This window comes from Microcebus murinus, chromosome 17 (genome assembly GCF_040939455.1).
Source record: "Microcebus murinus isolate Inina chromosome 17, M.murinus_Inina_mat1.0, whole genome shotgun sequence".
Taxonomy (NCBI): Eukaryota; Metazoa; Chordata; class Mammalia; order Primates; family Cheirogaleidae; genus Microcebus; species Microcebus murinus.
In genome coordinates, this window is record NC_134120.1 from 13298239 (window position 1) to 13318737 (window position 20499).

Genomic DNA, 20499 nt, shown 5'->3' on the forward strand with positions numbered 1-20499 from the left:
CCGTATGGAGAGCAGGTAATGATATACCAAGTGGCAAAAAGTATTATCATCAGATTACTATTTGGTGATTAAAAACACACTCTTGGTATCTGGCAAGACCTAATGATACAGGTGGGCTCTAACTATAGGGTGACTTCTAAAATCCTGTCAATTTTTTTTAATGATGTTCTACTTACAAAATGCATGCTTGTTAAGTCAGGCTGTTTTTTTTTAAAAATTCATAGGTAGAATTTGGGTGATTTAAAAAAATATTAACTTACTGTTTTTAGATACTTTTTGTGACTATTCTGAGAAAGATAAGTTAGAACATTTTTCACAAATGAAAGCTGAAACTCAATAAGTTATTGGTAGATTAAACCGGATTAATTCAATAGGGTATGCATGATTATGTGGGAAATATTTTCTGCTTTACTGAATGGGATAGCAGTTTTCACCAAATGAAACTCAATTACTTAACTAACATTATTAGCTTAGGACAAATAAATATTTTGTTCTGTAAAAATAGATATTCTTATGTTTTAGGTAGTTTTAGCTGAGTAGTATATGTATACATATGTGTAGAAAGCAAAAATGAAATATCCACATAATATGAACAAATAATACAGACTTTCCTACTTGTACAAATCCAAAATGCTTTAGGGTGAATTCACTCTAACAACAACAAAAATCCTTATGTGTTGATAGAAATTACTATGAATTTGTTGATCATTACTAATTAATTCAGATGTCTGAATGACTCTTAATAGTTTAAAAATATGACTTAAATATTTTACTTCCCCTAAAATTGAATACATTTGATGTTGTGAAGGATAATCTCAGTGACTCTAACAAAAACAGCTTAAGGCTTAGGAATTGTGTCTCTTAGTTTCAAGAAAATGAATTGGATTTTACATGGCCTATGTATATAAATAAACTACTTATAGATCATGACACATTTATACCCACACATACTTACTATGTTTAGAATATTATTTACATTCTAAATAGGTTATATAATTTTTAAAAAATGTTTTGGAAGTAAATTGTTTCTTTGTGATGAGACTTAAGCTTTATCATTTAGCAGGACAACTTAACTTTTTTATAGAAGTCATTTACGTGTAAAGTTTTTGAGTAAAATGAATCATTGCTTTCTATCTGACATAGAAATTGTATTTTTACAGTGTTTTTTGCTTTGAGGGTAGGTGACAACACTAGAGAGTGAGCCTTGTGTCCTAAATTGCTTAATTTTTTTTCTTACAGTTTAAATACTTTGCATGTGGCCTTGGATATAAAAATTTGAATAATTCATTAAATGCACATGTCCATTTCTGGCTCCTTAAAAAGTCGAATAGTCTTATTATTGTGATAAGAGAGTAAGTGGGAGTCAGGCATGCTCTTTTCATCCTGGCACTATTCGATAAATGAGCGGCCACTCTTTGCTGGGTTAGCTTCATTCATCTGTGAAGACATGTCTGTTTGAAGAGGAAGCAGAAGCTCATGAAGGGAGAGATAATGAATCCTAGTATTTCCTGAGTTGATTCTGTAATCACAGCCCAGTGTTTAGAGCGAGAGGAATTTGCAAGACCAGAAATGGCTGTGGCCTAGAGACAGTCGTTAGTTGGCAACCTGAGGTTGGTTGAGTTACCAGGCTCTAGCCTGGTACCACAGAACCTCTCACGAGTATTTTGCTGCAGGTTTTCAGAGATGAGAAGAATTCGAATGCTATTAAAGTTTAATCTGTATACTTAAAACATTTGTGATTCATTGTGTCTTCTGCCTTCCCCCCCTTTTTTTTCTATTGTAGAAGGCCTTTAGTGACGATATCTATTTCTTTATTGCCTAATAATTGACTTGGTGAAATATAACTTCTTATAAGTAAAAATATGTGGCGAAGTTAGTTTCTCAATAGCTGTCTAAATTTCACACACAAGTCAGGACTTTGGTAGGTACAGAATTTCAAGATCCAGAGCACACTGGCCATCTCTGTCACCTTCAGACGCTTCTCCTCACTGCATTTTGTCAGAGCTGCGCCCCTCAAAAACGCTACCTCCATCCACTTGCCTCAGGGAGAAACCTGGGAATCTTGCCCAAACATTCCTCCCTCGCTCTCCAATCCCTCTTGGTTTGCTCTTCCCCTTACCCCTGTCCCTAGCTTCCTTCCAGCCTGGAACCGTCAGTGGGCCCCATGGCCAGTGCATGCTCATTCTGCCGCCAGGGGAGCTCTGAACAAATAACACACTACTATTACTCAGCCATTAAAAGGAAGGACGTTCTGATACATGCTACAACATGGGAGGACCTTGACAACATGCCTAGTCAAATAAGCCAGACAAATTTTAGGACAATGATAGACAAATACTGTATGACTCTGCTTTTACGAGGTCCCTAGAATAGGCAAATTCATAGAGACAGAAAGTAGAATAGAGGTTCCCAGGGGCCAGGGGAAGGGGACAGAGGAGTTAGTGTTGAGTGGGGACAGAGCTCTGCTGGGGATGGTGACAAAGCTCTGGAAATGGAGAGTGGTGGTGGTTACACATTACAGTTACTCAATGCCACTGAATTGGACACTTTCAAAGGGTTAAAATGGTACTAACCACAATAGTCATAATAATGCAGTTAGGACTGCTCAAAGCCCACCCTGCTGGGCAGACCGTCCTTCTGCTCTGCCCAGACATCCCTTCCCCGGCTCACCTAATAGCAGTGTCACCAGGATGAGCTCACCACGTGCCAGGCCCTGTCTGGGTGCTCACCATGTAGTCTCGCACATTCGCCTTGACAGCCCTGTGGGGCGGAAGCTGGTATCATTGCCCTTGTGCCGGGATATTTGCGTTGCCTCCTGGAGGCCACAGGCCCGGTCCCTCTTCGTGTCCACCAGCCTGACCTGCCTCATTTTGGTCCCTGTGCCTTTGCACACGCTCAGCTTTCACCCTTGAAGTTAAAATTATGTATTTTATGTATTTTCTTGAAAAACCTTTCCTGGCTGCCCCAGGCAGACACAGGTTCCTCTTCCAGCTCTTCTTCATACTCCTGCATGAAGCCCAGGTCACATTAGGCTGCAGTTGTCTTCATGTCTGGCAGGGATGTCTGTGTTCTCCAGTGGCCTTGGCAAGGGAAGGCCCCATCTTTTTTTCTTTAGATCCCCCAAACCTAGAACAGTGCTGCATCATCAATACATATTTGAATGAATGCAAATATGTATTTTCATAGCATTAATAGTATTAATAGTTTTGTTACTCTAGAATTTACTCTGGGAAATATGAATGTGAAGTTAAATGAAGACGTTATTTCTAAAAACACAGTGCTAGGTCATCTAAAAGTATACTCAGAATATTAATATTACCATTTTTTCCTAGACCAACACCTAGGATTAGGCAGGGTTTTTTGTTTTTTTGATGGAGTCTTGTTCTGTCGCCTAAGCCAAAATACAGTGGCACAGTGATAGCTCACTGCAGCCTCCAACTCCTGGGCTTCAGTGATCCTCCCTCCTCAGTCTCTTGAGTAGCTGGGACTACAGTTGTGGGCCACCATGCCCAAGTAATTAAAAAAAAATTTTTTTGTAGGGACGGAGGATCTTGTTATATTGTCCAGGTTGTTCTTGAACTTCTATCCTTAAGCGATTCTCCCACCTCAGCCTCCCACAATGCTGGGAGTGTAGGCGTGAACCACCATACCTGGCCTAGATTGGGTTTTAAATTTACAAATTCAAGGTGGAGAGCAGAGCAGTGCAGTGGCTGCCAGGAGCAGGAGTAGAGCAGGAGTGGGACAGGGGTGGGGCAAGAAGGATGGATGAACTGGAGGAGGCACACGGCAACCCTTCGGGGTGGTAGAAATATCTTGCTTGGCGTACTGGTGACATGGTTGATTACATTTGTCAAAACTCATTGAACTGTGCACTTAAAATATATGCATTTTATTGTTGATACACTTTGCCTCAAAGTTAACTTAAAAATAAATTTGAGGAAGCAAGAGGAGGAATCTGGATTTATTGTTAGATTAGCAAAGATGGATTAATGATGGATGGTGTTTGGTTGCACCACTGTTCAATATCTAGTTTCGGGGCTTGCTCTTTATTCTTTCTTCCTTACCTTGCCTAAATGGAAAATCAACCTTCATTGAGTTACTGCAGCTGGAAGTAAGAAAAAGCAGAAGTAATGAGCAGACTGACGGCTGACTCCCTGTGGTGCTTAATTTTAGTGCCGATGCCTGTAGGAATTCTTTGCAACTTCAGTTTGAGGCTTAACTCATGCGATGAATCATCAATATTGAGAGTAGGTAAGGAGATTGCAGCAATAAACACTCCCTCTCAAAGAAAATAATGTTATGAATGGCTTTGGAATAATAGACTTATTTAAGAAAATCTCTGTAAAACCCACCAGCTTTTTAATTTGCCATTCTTTTCAAATGTTGAGTATAGAATGTCTCTGAGTCATTGATAGAAATTCTAAGAAATATATATTTTTGTAATGTGTGAAAGTAAATAAGTCTTAGCAATTAGGTGTTTTTGTTTTTGTTGTTGTTTGTTTTTTAAATGAGCCAAGACTTTCCTTCCCTGCAACTCCTTCCAGGCGGGGAGCTCCTCAAATTAATGGATCTCTCTCTACTCATCATAAATCACATATGAACTTTGGCACTCTGAAGGAATGCTCGATGTGTCTGGGGAATTCACCTAATGTCCCTTCTAGATGGTAAAGGTGAACCACCCTAAGATACTGCTGTGCAGAGCTGAGATGAACCTGGCCAAACCTAAATGTGTTCAGCTACTTCATGGCCTGCTGTGACTATGCAAATGAACACCAGAATTGTGTCCAAAGTTCAGGCTATCCGGAGTAATTTATCCTCACGTGTTTGTGAAGTTCCATCAAATAAGGACTTGCCTTTAATCTGGAGCTATCATCATTGCTGGGTCGTAGTCATCTGTTCTTGGTGTGCTCTTGGCTGAAGAATGACCAGACACACCAAAAGCCAGGTTGAGCGTGCAACGAAGTGGATTGAGGAAGGACAAGCTAGGTTCACAGAGCAAGAGCAAGATACGTTCACCACAGACGACGAACGTGTCTTCCCCTGTCGTAACAAAAGGGCCGTGGTGATGGTCTCATTTCTCAGATGTTTCTCCTTTTAGTCAAATAAGGGAAGCTCTTTCTGCATCTATTGAATCTCAAATGTCTTTGGATTAAAATAATCTTTATATCAGCTCTGGGGTTCCCAGTGGGTCCACACAGAACAGAGCCTTGCCTGCCCTTTCCTTCACGTGTCGTCTGTGGCTGCTCTCACACTTCCACGCAGAGCTGAGTATCTGCAAAAGAAAACGGCATGATCCTCAACGCCTAGAAGCTGCAAGTGTTACCTACGCCTTTATAGGAGAAGGTTGTGGGTCTCTGATGTACCTAAAATATAATGAGAAAACATTCTAAAAAAATATTGACTTAGGCTTTCAGTTTGTTCTGGAATTTGTTGTTGGGGGAAAAATTAGGAGTGGGGAATATACATGGGTGGTTCATTTTATAAAAATGTAAATTGATATGTGGGAATTTGTTTGGGCCTTTGTGTCCTCCACAGGGGGAGTGGGGGCCCCGGGGGTCTGTAGCAGAGAGAGGCCTTGCTCTCCAGGGGGTTGCCAACCCCTGCTGTCCTTTGAGCACAGCTCCTAGCCCTCTGCCCTCACCCCTAGAAATGACTAGCTTGCTTCCCTTGCCCGGGGCTGTCTTTAGACCCACCTTGAGGCAACACCTTAAACTCTTGCATCTGACAGGCTCAGAGCCTGTTTTTATCCCAGGGAAGCAAGATGCAGACAAGGTCAGCTGTGATGCTTAATCAAATAAAGGAAATTTCAGTGTCCTTCCCTTGACTTTTCTTGCTCTCTCCATTGTCTCTGGAATGATAGAACAGTGGGCCTGTAGGCTCCTTCAATTCCAGTGTCTGGCAGGCTCCGACAGGCAATGATGGTTCTTTGGTGGTTCTGTCTAATCCCTATGCATGATTTATTGATTACACGTGATCAGCTGAGGAAGCGTCTCCTTTCAGTGCTCTGTCTACCCTCCCCCTTCTCCATGGCTCTGTTTGCATCGTTCTGCTCTTCAGGTTGTTTGGGGTCGGGACAGTAACAGAGAGAATGGCCTGAAAAAAGGCAAAAATGGTTTCTGTGTCCTCCAACACCCCTCACTCTTTCTGAGAACTGAACTACATCCCTGCCTCAGGCCAGTGGTCGGAAGGGGCCGGAGAGTGGCCTTTGTTCTTTGTGCCACAGGAAATGGCTCAAGGGAATTGCTCCGGCAGAGGTTAAAAGATCGCCTTAGCCTAAAATGGGATTATGGGATTGATCAGAACCTTTAAAAACTCTGTACTTTTGCTCTGAAACAGGAGGTTAGTACTTTGAGACAGGAGTCTGCCAACCTTCTCATTTGCCAGCAAATTAATAACCTCCTCTTTCCTTCTCAAACCACTCATCCTCGTTCTTCTGATGCAGCCTTGGGGACAAGTGCTGACCTTTTGGTAACAAGGCTGTTGTTCTTCATGGTGTCCCCAGTGCCTTGAATAATGTACACGGTGGTCTCCCAGTAAATATTTGCTCACCCACCACTACATGTTTTGTAGATGTAGAACTGTTGGTAAGACTTAGGTTTGTTTTTTATCTCTTTGGCTTCACTTGTGTGCCTGGCTTGTCAGTGACTTCAACTCTACTCAGAATCCTAGCAGTCGTGGTAGTCGATCATTTTTATTTGCTCTGCCTGTCTGTCTGATGGCATCTTTTATCACTTGGTCTCCCTAGGGAGCCGGTGACATCCCCTCACAGTCTTGTATAGCTCTTCTCTGCTTTCAAACGCCCATCAGCAGCTTTTCCTAGGCTGTCACTGGGTGGTGGGAACAAGTGAAGGTAAAGCAGCGTGTCTAATGAATGCCAGAGTTAACCTTGGCCTCCTGCAAGGGCTGGACAGCTGTGCGGACTCTTTTCAAGGGAAGGTTGGGGCCACCTTCATCTGGTAACAAGTTTGAGTAATAGAGATGTCTTACTTGATCTGGGAAGGATATTGATTAGACATAAAAGAATTTTTCTTTTGGTTGTTGCTAAAAATCGAACTTGTGGCTGCTTCTGTTAGGGCGTTTTCATTAAACCAAAGGCATAAAAGAAGAACTTTGTAATGTGAGTTGCCACACATTTAAAATAGTTTAGATGCCCACTCCCCCTACCTCATGTAAATGCGTTCTTGCAAGATCATTAGCAGGTAATATTTGTAAATTATTTCGGAGGCATGAGAAGCACAGAACCAGCAGCCTGGCAGTGCTGTCATGCGGTTGGAAACCCGCCTGTGTATTCAGCAATTATTTAGGTCATAGAATATTTTTACTAGAAGATGCTTGAGGGGACCATCTAGTCCAGAGTCCTAATTTTACAGGTGAGGAAACGGGGGCTCATGGAGACGTCGTTTACTTAAGGTAACCCACCTACATCAGGGCAGGACAAGAGCCCAAATCCTTATCTCCCAATCCCTAGTAGTAATGATCGGTAGATACTCAAATGAAAATCAGTGCTTATCATCCCTCATTACAGTACCGACATGTGGCTTTAATTCCTAAAAATGTCTTGATTCCAGAATACTTTGATTTTAAATATACCCCTCCAAACCGTGGAGGGGTCCAATTCATTCATCTTTTGCTAACTTGACCTAAATGAAATGCCCCTGTGGCCGAGTAACTACCTCTCTGGTGACGGTGACTGCTTGGTTAGTCGGTTGTCTTTGTGACAACAGAATTGGCAGGCACCCTGGCAGCGCCTTCTGGTGTGGCATGCCCATCACTCCGTGGCCCGTGCAGATGGGGACAGCGCCTAGGCTGTGGCCAGGCTTGTCTCGTCCACAGTTGTCCTGCTGGGCATTGCTGGCAGGCCAGGCCTTCGGTTGCATGGAGAGTCCCTGGGGCGACCCTGACATCCTGGCTGGTCTGCTGCTTTCTCCTTTTCATCCGTGCGGCCTCAGCACTGTCAGCTTCCCCTGGACATCCCAGATGTTTAAATCACTGCTTTCACTTTCTGGATTCTTTGCTTCGTTAAATACAGCAAGCAAGGGTGCGCATAGGAGAAAATGGCGCAAATGGCGGAGCTCGGGCTGGTGGAATTCTCAGTTGAGATTTGTCAAAGTCCTGGAATCCGCTGTCCTGCTCCGTTAAAGCGACTGTCGTTACACCAGTTGGACTCTACATGGGCACAGCAGTTGTGTCCTGGGAGGGCTGCTCTCTGCTCCCAGAGGACAAAAAGTCAATGACACATCTGTCACCGGCATTCCCATTCTTGCCACTAATTGGAGTGTTTGCTAAGATCCAATATAACTAAGTGGTCTTGCCAGCTGAAATAATGGATGAAATGGAACTGTAATTATTTTGTTTAATCTCATTTCAAATATTTATATTTTCTTGAGGATTTAAATGGATGGCCTGTATCAAAAAGATGGGCTATTTCATCAGAAAGAGAAAAGCAGTGTAGTGCCTAGTTTAATCTCTGAATTTGAGATTTTTGCTCAACACAACCATTGCATTTAAGGTCCTCATAGAGACTATGGAATGGAACAATTCAAGGTCAGCCACACGTAATCAATACAAGATCATGCCATAGTTTCACTGAGAGGCTTCATAATTAATCCCGCTGTCGCAGAATGTATGAAGGTTCTTAAGAGCATAAACAAAGTAAAACTATCTGGATTATTTACTTCACTGGCTTTTTTATCCTCAGGCTTGTATGCCTGGACTTCTAAAAGCAACTGGGATTATAAAAATTCAGTGTTGTAGACCAAAGCTGTTTTACCACCCACCATATTCATGGGAGCAGTTCACCCCACCTACATCTTTTATGAAGATTCATAAAATTATATATAATTTAAAAAGAAATTGTATTGTGTGAAAATATGTTGATATTGTAAAGTATCTCCAAAACACCAAATATCCACGGACCCAAAATAACAGTAACACAAACACATACACACACCTTTGGTTTATCTAAATATTATACAATTGATATTTTTTATGTAACTAAGTGCTGTTTTATGAAGGTGTGTTTGAAAATAAGTTCTACTTGTGAGCCATAATTTTTTGGAAAATGCCCTCCCTGGGCCTCTCTGTTCCTCTCCGTGTGATGTTTTTCTCTTTGATCTTTACTTCAGGTTCTTTTAAAATAAATTGTAGTGACATTTAAAAATTGCTTCTATATATTTCCGTATATACGTGTGCTTATGCATTTACCAAAGTACCTTTTCCTTTTAAAACTTAATGAGTATTTTATTTGAACATTACATTTTGCTCTTCCTGTAAGGAAAGCAATGCCACACTCAGGTTCCTAAAGCAATCACCAGTATGAGCTTGCGTATAACACGCTTGACAGAGAGCTCTGAATTCCTTTTCTGGCTTACGTAGACTTTGTTTCCATTCCCTTTCTTCTGTTGTTGACTCACATCTTTAGACTTTCTGATGAAAGAGGAGAAGAATGATTCATCATTAGCTTCGGTCCATAGCCTCATAAATTTTCCACCTCTTTACCTAACTAATCATCATCATTACTAATTATGCTCCAGAAAATAAACTAGAATGCAATACAGGCTGGCTTCGTGTAAAACAAATCAGTGTATAAATCAGAGAGGCTGCTGTCAAAATGGCTCGAGTGGCTGAGCCTCAAAAATAGGAACTGTTTTCCCATTCTGCTTTTATGCTCAGCCTGTGTCGTAAGGCCTAGAACTTACTTGAGTGGAGTTGGAAATTGAGTAGCATAATCTAATTTTAAGGGAACTTAACACAAATTAAGAGGACATTACTTGGAACATAAATTCATGAATAAAATTGCTTGTTGGTTTTGGTGAAAAATGATGGTGTGTAGGTCTTGGGGCAGGGCCAAGAAGAACACTTGCAGCCCTCCTCCCAAGCTGTTCCAAGTGGCAGCTCTTTGACAGCCAGGAAGTGCCTCTGGGCAGATCGCACACAGCGCTGTACCCAGTGGAGGGGAAGGAGAGAGCTAGCACTGCCCTCTCTGAGCCCTTCACTGTGTCTCGTGGACTCTCCGAACTCGCTTGACCTTCAACCACGGCTCCGTCATGTCATGCCTGCTTCGCCGGCGAGGTAGCAGGCTCAGAGCGGTGAAGTGATTCTCTCTGGTGTCATGGCTGGCTAGTGACAGCTAGGATTTGCGCCCAAGATTCTTTGTGACCAGAACCCCTTTTCTTCCCACTCTGCTACGCTGCTTCCCACATTGTTATACGGCAGGCAAGGCAAATAATATGGAAGGAGGGTTAATATAGAAACTGGTGGTCACTGTTTTGATATTGATGTGATGAAACATTTTTGCCCCCGACTGCATTTACATTGCGAATGATTTGTACTGAGCGTGATTGTTAAGGAAAGGTCTCTCCAAATTCATAAAATTGCAAGACTCTGTACTTTTTTTTTTAATACCTTTCCCTAATTTTGTTGTTTCTGCTACCTTCCCCCCCATACACATGCCCATCTCCTAAGAGTCTCTGTTGTCACCTGACTTCTGCCAATGAGCTTGAACACTCAGGAGAGCAAGATTCATAAATTAACCCTGTGTTTTTGTTTTTAAGGAAAAAAAATATGTATTATGTTGGGTATAGAATTAGAAGACTATCACTCTATTCACTGGCACATTGGGGATTTCTGCCGCCGTTCCACATTCCCCTCGGTAGCGATCCGTACACTCTCTCCCCTTTCCACTCTCTCCCCGCACACTAACTTCCGCCTGCACCCGTGCCTAGTGGTCACCATACTGGATGGCACAGACCAGGCTGTCTGGCTTTCAGCACCTCAACTTGCCTCCTCTGCCCCTCTTCACTCAAATTTCTCTATTCTAAAAGTAAAAAGAAGCACGCCTCGATTCTCCTCCCTCTGAGCGACCATCCTACTTTTTACAGCACACTCCATGATCCAGAGACCTCTCCCCGGGTCTCATCTGTTCATCCTAATTGCCACTGTTCCCTTCAGCTCTTTACCTCTTGACCAGTGTTACACAGGACTCCCAACGGGTCTTTCCAGAATACCCTGAATAAATCATCCTCCTACTCTTAACCTTTCTGGTATTTTCCTGTTGCCCACTCTACAGTCCCCTTGGCCTGGCCTTCGAGGCTGTCCCCCCTCCCCAGACTGTGCACAAGCTCATTTCATCCCTCCCTGTGCAATCTCCTGTCCCTGGCTAGGACTGGGGAGTGTGCTTGTAGGTTCTCTGAGTTTTATTTCTTTAAAAGACATCTCTATCAAAGACCTAAACATAAGGCCTAAAACTATAAAACTCTTAGAGAAGACATCTGTAAGTTACTCTAGTATTAAGAAAAAAGTCCCTCAAGCCAGTGTCACAGCTAGAGTATAGAAATAATTCTGTACTGCTCACCTCTTTTCCTTTGCCCATGCTGATTTCTTAACCTGAATAGCCTGTCCCCTGATTTTACTTGACTAATTCCTATCCAGAATCCAGATTTTTTTCTGAACCATCCCAGATTCCTCCAGGTGCTTTGGGACACTGTGTATTGATGTGACAATTGCTTAAGTACTTAGAGGTCCAACCTCGAGGCTGGGACTTCCTTATGGGCAGTGACAAGGTTTAGTTACAAGGGACAAAAATAAATACCACAGTTCTTGACACATAGTAGATATTCAATGAGAATTTGAACAAATGAATGAATGAATGAACAAGGTATTCTCACATTCATTCTTACCTAACTTTAAATTGTTTGTGAGTAGTCTCAGGGTCTGAGTTATATCCTACATCTGCTGTGGTCCCCAACTCCCAGGCTGTAGACTGCCTGTTAGGGACTGGGCCGCAGAACTCTGCTTCCCCACCCCGGTCTGTGAATTGTCTTCTGTGAAACTTAGGAAAGGACCCCCTTCCCCTCGCAGGCAGCAGGGTGCAAGTGGCAGGCAAGTGAGCTCCCATCACTCCCATCACCGCCTGAGCTCTGCCCCCTCCCCCGGCCATCCATGGAAAATTGTCTCCAAGGACACCAGTCCCTGGTGCCAAAAAGGTTGGGGACCACTGTCCTACAGTATTTAGCATTGTCCTTTGTGCATGATAGCTAATAAACAGTTCTTGAATTAGTGGATAGGGATGTAGCTGATTCTGATATGAACTTTCCGAATGCTACATTACCATATTTTACTTTCAATAACTTAATTTGGGTGCTTTGAATACAGCTGAAATATTTTAAAATAGGTAGGTCTTTTCATGGTCACCTAGTTTTTATCAGTGATTACTTTTTTGTCTTTAAACTGGTTTGCTTTTCCTGCATTCTTAATTTTGATTTTAACAAATTGTATATCATGGGGAGGGCGTGCTTCCTTAACTTTGCAAAGAAAGTTAGGAAGAAAAAAGAAGGTTCATTTTTAAGAAAAATGTGAAGGAGCTTTTCTGTTGATTATTAGCTCCACCTCTGGGTGTAGGTGTGGTTCTAGGATTAGCAGTTATTTCACAGCAGTGGTTGAGTAGTTCTCCCCAAAGTCATCGTGGCTCTATGCAGAGACACATGATTTGGATGCTTTTAATAGGAAACAGAACGGGGCCACTGAGAGGCCACTGAGGCAGCAGAGGACTGGGTTCCCACTTCTCAGTTCAGTTGGACTAAGTTACTCTGCCTCTGCCCCATGCTAGCACTGTTCGTATTTTTCACGGTGAGGGATGCTTGCCAGTCTTCCCTGACAGCCTTTCACTACATAATATCTGATTTCCATTAGTGAATCAATAGTACAGCCAGTCGTCCTTCTGTACCTGCGGGGGAATGGTTTCAGGATGGCCTGCGAATACCAAAATCTGCAAATACTTAAGTCTCCACTTGGCTCTGCTGAACCTGAGAGTATAAAAAGCCAACCTTCTGTGTACGTGGACTCCACGTCTCATGCATACTGTATTTTTGATCTGCCTTTAGTTGTGGATGTGGAACCAGTCGGGAGGGCTGACTATTTATTTTGAAAATCTGCATTTAAGTGGACCCGCACAGTTCAAACCAGTGTGGGTCAAGGGTCAGCTGTACCAGCTTTTAGTCATGTTCCCCAGTGCAAGCTTAAATAGTAATGAGATAAAAAGAACTGACTGGAAAAAATTCGTGATGCTTTTGTGATGAGTGGGCCTGTGGGATCCTCCTTGCCTTAAGGTTCACTGCTGCTTCTGGTTTTGTGGTTGTTTGGGGTTTTTTGTTTTGGTTTGGTTTTGTCTCTTTTTAAAACCAATAGATACAAATTACTTTGGTTCACATGATTTGATGGGGAAGATAAAAGATGCCTTCATATGCTTCTTATGCATATGAAGTTGGTTTAATTACCTATGAGGGATGAACAGTCCTAACCCATCTACGTAAACTGAGCGTGCTAGTTACATGTTGTATTTAGGTTTTTGAAGTTGTTTGAATCCGGCAATTAAAATTAAAGGAGGGTAAGTAGACACAGGAAAAGAAGGTCAGAGGATCTGAGAAAAGAAATGGACTTTCTAGGAAATGCTACAGACTTAGAGGAAGCAAGAGAGGTTCTCGAGTCTATTTTAGAAGGACAGTCCAGGGTTTGGTGAAATGTACAAAACACAAACAACTGACTCCCTCTGTACGAAATATGGAGGCATTGTCCTGTTGGAGATATTTATTTCTTTATCATTGAGCAAAATATTTGCTTGCTGTCCAAGACAACTTTCATTCACCTTCCTCTGGACATTGCAGGAATCCTATGGCCTCATGCGTGGGAAATTTTTATGCTTTTGACCCCAGTGTCAAGACTTTTGAGCAATTGGGATGGGTTGACATCTCAGCTTATTTGAAATAATTAATATTGTTTGCATTATTTGTCTCCCTCAGACGTGAATGCTAGTCTGTGAATGCTAGAAGCCCGTGAGCCTGCCGGCATCGGGAAGGCGCAGAGCGGTGGCCTCCGAGGACCAGCTCCTTCACCTTGGCCTCGCCCTTCAGCTCGCAGTCCGCCATGGAGACGCTCTCCCAGGACTCCTTGCTGGAATGTCAGATCTGCTTCAATTACTACAGCCCGCGGCGAAGGCCCAAGTTGCTGGATTGCAAACACACCTGCTGCTCCGTGTGCCTCCAGCAGATGAGGACAAGCCAGAAGGACGTGAGGTGCCCCTGGTGCCGCGGCGTCACCAAGCTGCCCCCGGGCTTCTCCGTGTCCCAGCTCCCTGACGACCCCGAGGTCCTGGCGGTCATCGCCATTCCGCACACTTCTGAGCACACCCCGGTCTTCATCAAACTTCCCAGCAATGGGTGCTACATGCTGCCCTTGCCCATCTCCAAGGAGCGCGCGCTGCTGCCCGGAGACATGGGCTGCCGCCTGCTGCCTGGGAGCCAGCAGAAGTCTGTCACCGTGGTGACCATCCCAGCCGACCAGCAGCCTCTGCAGGGCGGGGCCGCCCCCGAGGCAGTGGAGGAGGAGCAGGACCGGCGAGGCGTGGTGAAAAGCTCCACCTGGTCCGGGGTGTGCACTGTCATCTTGGTGGCCTGCGTCTTGGTCTTCCTTCTGGGCATCGTGCTCCACAACATGTCTTGCATTTCCAAGCGCTTCACTGTGATATCCTGTGGCTGAAGAGGCCACCGGGAAGTCGCTTGTGGGTGCCAACTTAGGGGTTGAGCAGGTGTTGGTGATGGGATCCCAGGGAGAAGTTGGGGGGCGACACTGACCATTTGGTGCCAAGTGCTGGCCTCTGGGTTGCCGCTTGATTCACCCCAAGACAGACATGAAGGGCGGAAGGTGAGGTTTCAGCAAGACGCCAGGAGAATTGTTCTGAGTTTTAATGGCAACGGCTTTGATGAAGATTGCATGCATCCTCATAATCATGTATTAAATGGACTGTAATTTATGATTTTTCAAAATCATGTTACGAGATAGACATATTCTATTTAGATGTCAAATTGTACAAGTGCGTACAATGTGATCTTCTCTAAATGCGGTAGATTAAAACAAAGATGCTGTGTATACAAGTAGAATCAAACCTGCAAATCCATGTATAAAAAATTCAGTGAAGACATGCAGTGCTGGCTTCTTTACTTTTTTTTTTTTTAAATGAAACCCAGTCTTCATTTAGTTGCTGAGGCTTTTTATACATTTCGAATGGCACCCAGATCAAAATAAGTTAAGTGGACAATCGTTTTTTAGAGAAAATATTTGAACAAATGTCTCCAATGTGTTGTGTTCTGTCACGCACCTTCATTTCTCCTCACTTGTAATTAGAGATCGCTACGTGTTTATTAAACAGAAAGCCCGACAGGGGAGCAATAAACCGAGAAATAATGAGAAATGCCTAATCCCACAGGAAACCTGTATGCCAATTTTTCTCAAGCCATCTCACAAAATGAGAATTTAAAAATGTAAATATTGTGTATTTGTGTGTGTATGTATGTGTGGTTTAATTTGATTTACCTCAGGTTGTCGAGTCCTTGTAGAAGAATCCTAGGATTAAGACGTCGTGGGCATGAATGAATCGTGTACCTGCTATGGTGGGCCTCTCTCATGGACACCTGAACCCTCCCGGTGAGGGGTCCCCTACCTGTTCCCTCCAACACTTGCTCCTCTTCTGTGTATTTAAGTCTTGTATTTTGTAAGATGTAAATGGAGGATAATGGAAGAATCTCTCTTTTCTCCCACTTTTGGTGTATTGGAATGGCCATGAGTGTCATTAATCGATGGCAAACCCAGATGGGCATTTTAATAGATGGTCTGTGATTATTTCTTGAAAGATGTTTTCCCATGTGATTTAAACCAGCTAGAACTCCAGTTTTTCTCTTGTGGGACTATGTGAGAAAAATCTCTTGTATTTCAAGATATGTTTTTATGGAGAAAAGTGGTAAGGTAAACTAACAACTCACATTCCCAATGTAAGTGGACCAGCTCCTCATCAACTGTCAAATATTCTTAAATGTGCAGTGGTCTATAGATGATCATGGATAATGTACTGCTAGTATTAAGTGATAAATTCCTATCTCTGGGTGCATGTACATTCAGAAATAGTTGTAAGCGTTACAGTTCTAATTCTGTGGAATTCATGAAACAAGTGGTATGTGACAAGGACTCCACTCAAATATAACTGTTTTTATTTATGTTCCATTGATTCCATGAAAATGATGGGGAGGGTGAGGGGAGGTGAAGGCAAGACAAATAGTGTTACTGGTTCCAAAAAGCAAGGCTAGAAAGTAGCCCTGTGAGATCAAGAAAGTTTCATTTACTTATATGCTAACTGTTATCTTCAAGCAGCACAAAATAGGCATATTTAAATGATGGAATTAATGTGAAATAAAACAAAAATATAGTGGCTAGAATACAAAGCTAACACTGTTAATTGGCATGAGAACTCAATATAAAATTATGAGCTCTGGTTTTTCAAATTTTTCAAATTTGTCAAATAAGACCTTTAGGAAATGTATTTGAAAGCTCAAACTAGAAATTAGGTTAAAATGCCATTTTATTGTGTAAGCTATTGGGCATTATACAACAATAATCTAGGATTTGTTTGGTATTAATAATTTAGGTATCATATTAGCTGAATACTATCCTCTATTATGTAACATAATATACTGTTGGGTTAGTGTCAATTTCTCAAACTCTCCCAGGCTGCTGTAATGCATGTCTGACCTAATTTCTATTTCTCTTGGAGGAAAAAAAAAAAAAAAACACACACACAGAAATGTTGTATGAAGAATGCTACATTTCAAATGGACTTTACCCTTGCAATTTTAAGCTATGCCATATTCAGACTAATTTTATGAGTGATATCTGCATACGTTTGTGTATAGTATGAAGTGACCGAACCTGTAGTATAGTATGATAGAGTTCCACTTGTTAAAGTAGGTTATATATAGACACTAATGTGTGTGATGATACAGTCCTGTGTTTCTTAGTGCAAAACTGTAGAGTAAAAACGTCCACAGAACTTTTACCTAAAAAGCAGTCCTGTGCTAGAGCTGCAGCTAAGCAGTGAAAAATTAATCAGCTGTATGGTAGATTCTTGACCTTACAATTTATCTTAACAATAACGACCAGAATCAGAATTTTTTGTGTGACTCTTACTGACATAAGAAACATTGTTTAAATGGATTCTGCCTGCAGTTATTTGTGTACTTGCTTGTTAGGATGTGCGTGTGTGTGTGTGTGTGTATGTGTGTGTGTGTGAGAGAGAGAGAGAGAGATGTCTCAGCCTGCCATGTAGAATTTTTATAGGCCTAACGATGTTTTAATGTGATTTGCAATCCCATTGCTCTGGCCTCTGCTGGCTTTTACCAATGACACTAACAAACCATCTACCCCATGTGATGAAAGTCCAGTGACACAAGCAGCCAGAATTCATATTTGCACATCAGTGAAAAGTCACTACTAGAAAGCACAGAAATTTAGAGCTGAAAGTAATCTCTGGTGGCTTCCTTGTACAGATGAGTCCCCCGAGGCCCGCAGAGGTGAGTGGCAACTTGTAATTCTGCAGCAAGAGCAGGACAAGAACTTTGCCTTGCAATGAATGTCCTCTCGTTCCTTCCTAGATCTGTTGTCATCTCTATCTGGCTCTGACCTTTTTCAGGGTTGATGAATACCCTTTACTAACTCAACTATTACTTTAAGGAATTTTTGTAGGTTTATATATTCATTTCAGTTAGCATCTACCTCTCTGGGAAAGGAAAGGAGGGTTGACTTAAGGATGAGTAGAGACATTGAAAGAAAACTATCAAACCGTGTGATCTGAATTTTTTAAACTGCAAAACGTTGGTGTCCACACACACCCCCTTATGTGTAAAGGACAATGAGTGTTGTGTAAATAGTAATCTATAAGAAGCATGAATTTTCACCTTTATTAATGATCTTGACATAAGCAAGAGAATGCTTAACATGTTAAGTAGAGCCAACTTTTCTAGCAAAAAGCATTGTCTTTGGAAAATTTTTGTATAATGACCTGGGGCATAAGTTGTGATGAAAAGGCAAATTGGTTTCAGTTCCAGTCATGCTTAATGATCAGAAAGCTCTAAGGTATTTTCTTTAAAAATATAACTAAATTTAATGTTGTACATGGCTTATGGAGCAGGTCCCTGCAAGCTTAAACTATGTACTGGTACAGCCCATGGGATCTTCTAGATCCACAGTGTTTAATAGAACTTTCTGTGATGATGGAAATACTCTATAACCTGTGCTGTCCACTACAGTAGCCACTAGCCACGTTGGCTGTTAGGCAATTAAAATGGGGTTAGTATGAGGGAGGAACTGGATTTTAAATTTTATTTAATTTTAAGTAAGTTAAATAGCCCATGTGGCTGGTGTCTACCATACTGAACAGCACAGCCTGAATAGTTTGCATGGGGATCTAGCATCAAGGTTTTAATGGAGTAACAGTGAGGCTAAGAAGGGAGTTTGTGGGCTAGCAACATGCAGTTGGCAAAAAGAGAAACATTTCTTTCTGGCCTTAAAAATTGTGTGATCTCAAGTATGACAGTAAAAATGTATATTGATTAAATAACCTTTGGGGTTACTTATTGATATATTAAATACTTTGGGCCAAGGAATGATCAGAAAAGCTAAAAGAGTGCTTTATTAAGCCCCTTTTCTGGGATCATTAGCTGCATGTGAACCTATTGTCCAAAAATAGTAGTTAGAAAGTAGCTGTAAAACGTTTGACTTGCAAACTATGCATGATTTGTTCCGTGAAATTGTGTTTAGGGTCTTGTGGCCAAAAAGTAAATGTTACAGAAAAAAAAAAGCCGAATGAAATCCCTATTCACTTCCAATATTGTATCCGAATGTCATTGCTGCATTAGTAAGGTGCAAAACACAAGAGCAAGCATGTTTTGTTTGGTTCAACGTTTTTGTGTCTCCTTGAAGTCTACCAGCTTGTCATTCTCTTTGGTGTGGGCATATGTGGGCGTCATTTTTCAGATGCCAGACTGAAATGGAGGTACTATTTTTAGAGCCAGATTTGACATTGTTTTTAGTCTCTCTCTCTCTTTTTTAAAATTTTAGTTATAACTAAAAGATTTGAAGCTTTGCACAAAAGCACTTTTTTTAAACAGTGGAAAACATTGCCCATGAAATTTAAAAATTTGAAGGTTACTATTAGAATTACATTTTAAGTGAATAAAAGGAAGCAGAAAAGTTATTGTGAGACATATTTTCATGGAGAGATCAGACTCTTGCTGATAGTCTGCTGTTTATTCCAGTATAGATTTTGATTTGTAGAGTTCCCATCCCTTGATCTGAAAACCAGTCCTGTGTCAGAATTGGTTAGTCTGCTTTTTCGTTGTTTTCCAAATGGAATGTAAACCAAATGAATTTACTTCAGTTTAGCAGAATTGGGGTTGATTTTTCCCCCCTAGGACTCAACAATGGGCAAGACTATTCTTTTTAGCTTTAAAAATTATTTTTAAATTTTTCCCAAAATGGTAGTTTTTCTTTAGATATAAAAGGACATTAGTGGTCCAAAGGTAATTGTTATGAGAGGAGTGATATGCAAAAGACTTCAATTTCTATCTTCCCTTAGAAAAATGATGCTACCAACCAGTCAGCATTTTGTTCCCACATGAGAAGTGTCTATCAGTAGATTTGTCATCCTTGACCTAGATGGAGAAGCTGTTCCTTGACATTTCCATCATTCTCAGTAAATTGTCACCCATAAGGTAGTCCTTACCAAAACAGAAACTCTAGAGAAGACTAGGATAGCCAAGTTGATTCTGTACCTGTTTTGAAAGTAGTAGTCTGTTTCAAAAGCAATGATGATCAGTTGCTGGATTTTGTTCAATGTGAAACATTTCTAAAAATGTTCCACTAAAAATAAGTGGAAATTAAAGCCATTGATTTTTCTGACACAATCTACTTACTACATATACACACACACAGTCACATACACGATTTAGCTGTAATTGGAGTTGAAAATCAAGTAAAAAAAAAGTCATGTTTCAGTTTGTGGTTATACAATGTTGAATTTAGATGTTAATTTCTTAACAGTTGCTGTGGGCTGCATACATTATGTCAAACCAGCTACCTTTGGGAGTGTCTATGTAAACACTTGAGAGTTTTCAAATATATGAAAAGGTGATTCTACTGGATACACTTTATTGGAAAGCCAGTTGGCTTTCCAATAAAGTGTATGCCATTTGACCATTGAGGAACATATGCGGGTGAGGCATTTAATTTCTTCCAAATATCTTATTTTTTGGCCCTGCTCAAGTGGTCAGGGATAGTGCACCATTATTCCTGAACTCCTGCAATGTGGTTCTCATTTTTCTACACAAGTTTCTTTGCTTAGTCGAGTCAATGATTTCTTTTTTATTTTCAGGATTCACTGCCTGGGGTATCCCACTGTGTATATCTCACTTACAATGTAGTGGTGCTTCAAACACTCATCTCGTTAGCTTGATTTTATTATTCTGATCTAAGGGTTTTGATACTATTCATATTATGATATTTTTAGGGACAGTCAGTAATATTTGGGGCACAGTACTGAGGGGCCTCTTGAAGTCTGAAACAGCATGCATTTTCTTTGTTTTTGTAGGGGTGTCCCCTGTAACTGCCTTGTTCTTCTAG

General features: G+C 41.5%; 1 protein-coding gene across 1 annotated transcript in view; it reads left to right on the forward strand.

The window, feature by feature from the left end:
* The window catches only part of RNF152 (ring finger protein 152), a 75959-nt gene extending 55842 nt beyond the window's left edge, over positions 1-20117 (forward strand). The window contains exon 2 of the mRNA XM_012774493.3: positions 13797-20117. Coding sequence (XP_012629947.1) covers positions 13921-14532 — 612 coding nt within the window. The 5' untranslated portion in view covers positions 13797-13920 and the 3' untranslated portion in view covers positions 14533-20117. The remainder of the gene's footprint in view (positions 1-13796) is intronic.
* The last annotated feature ends 382 nt before the right edge of the window (positions 20118-20499 follow it).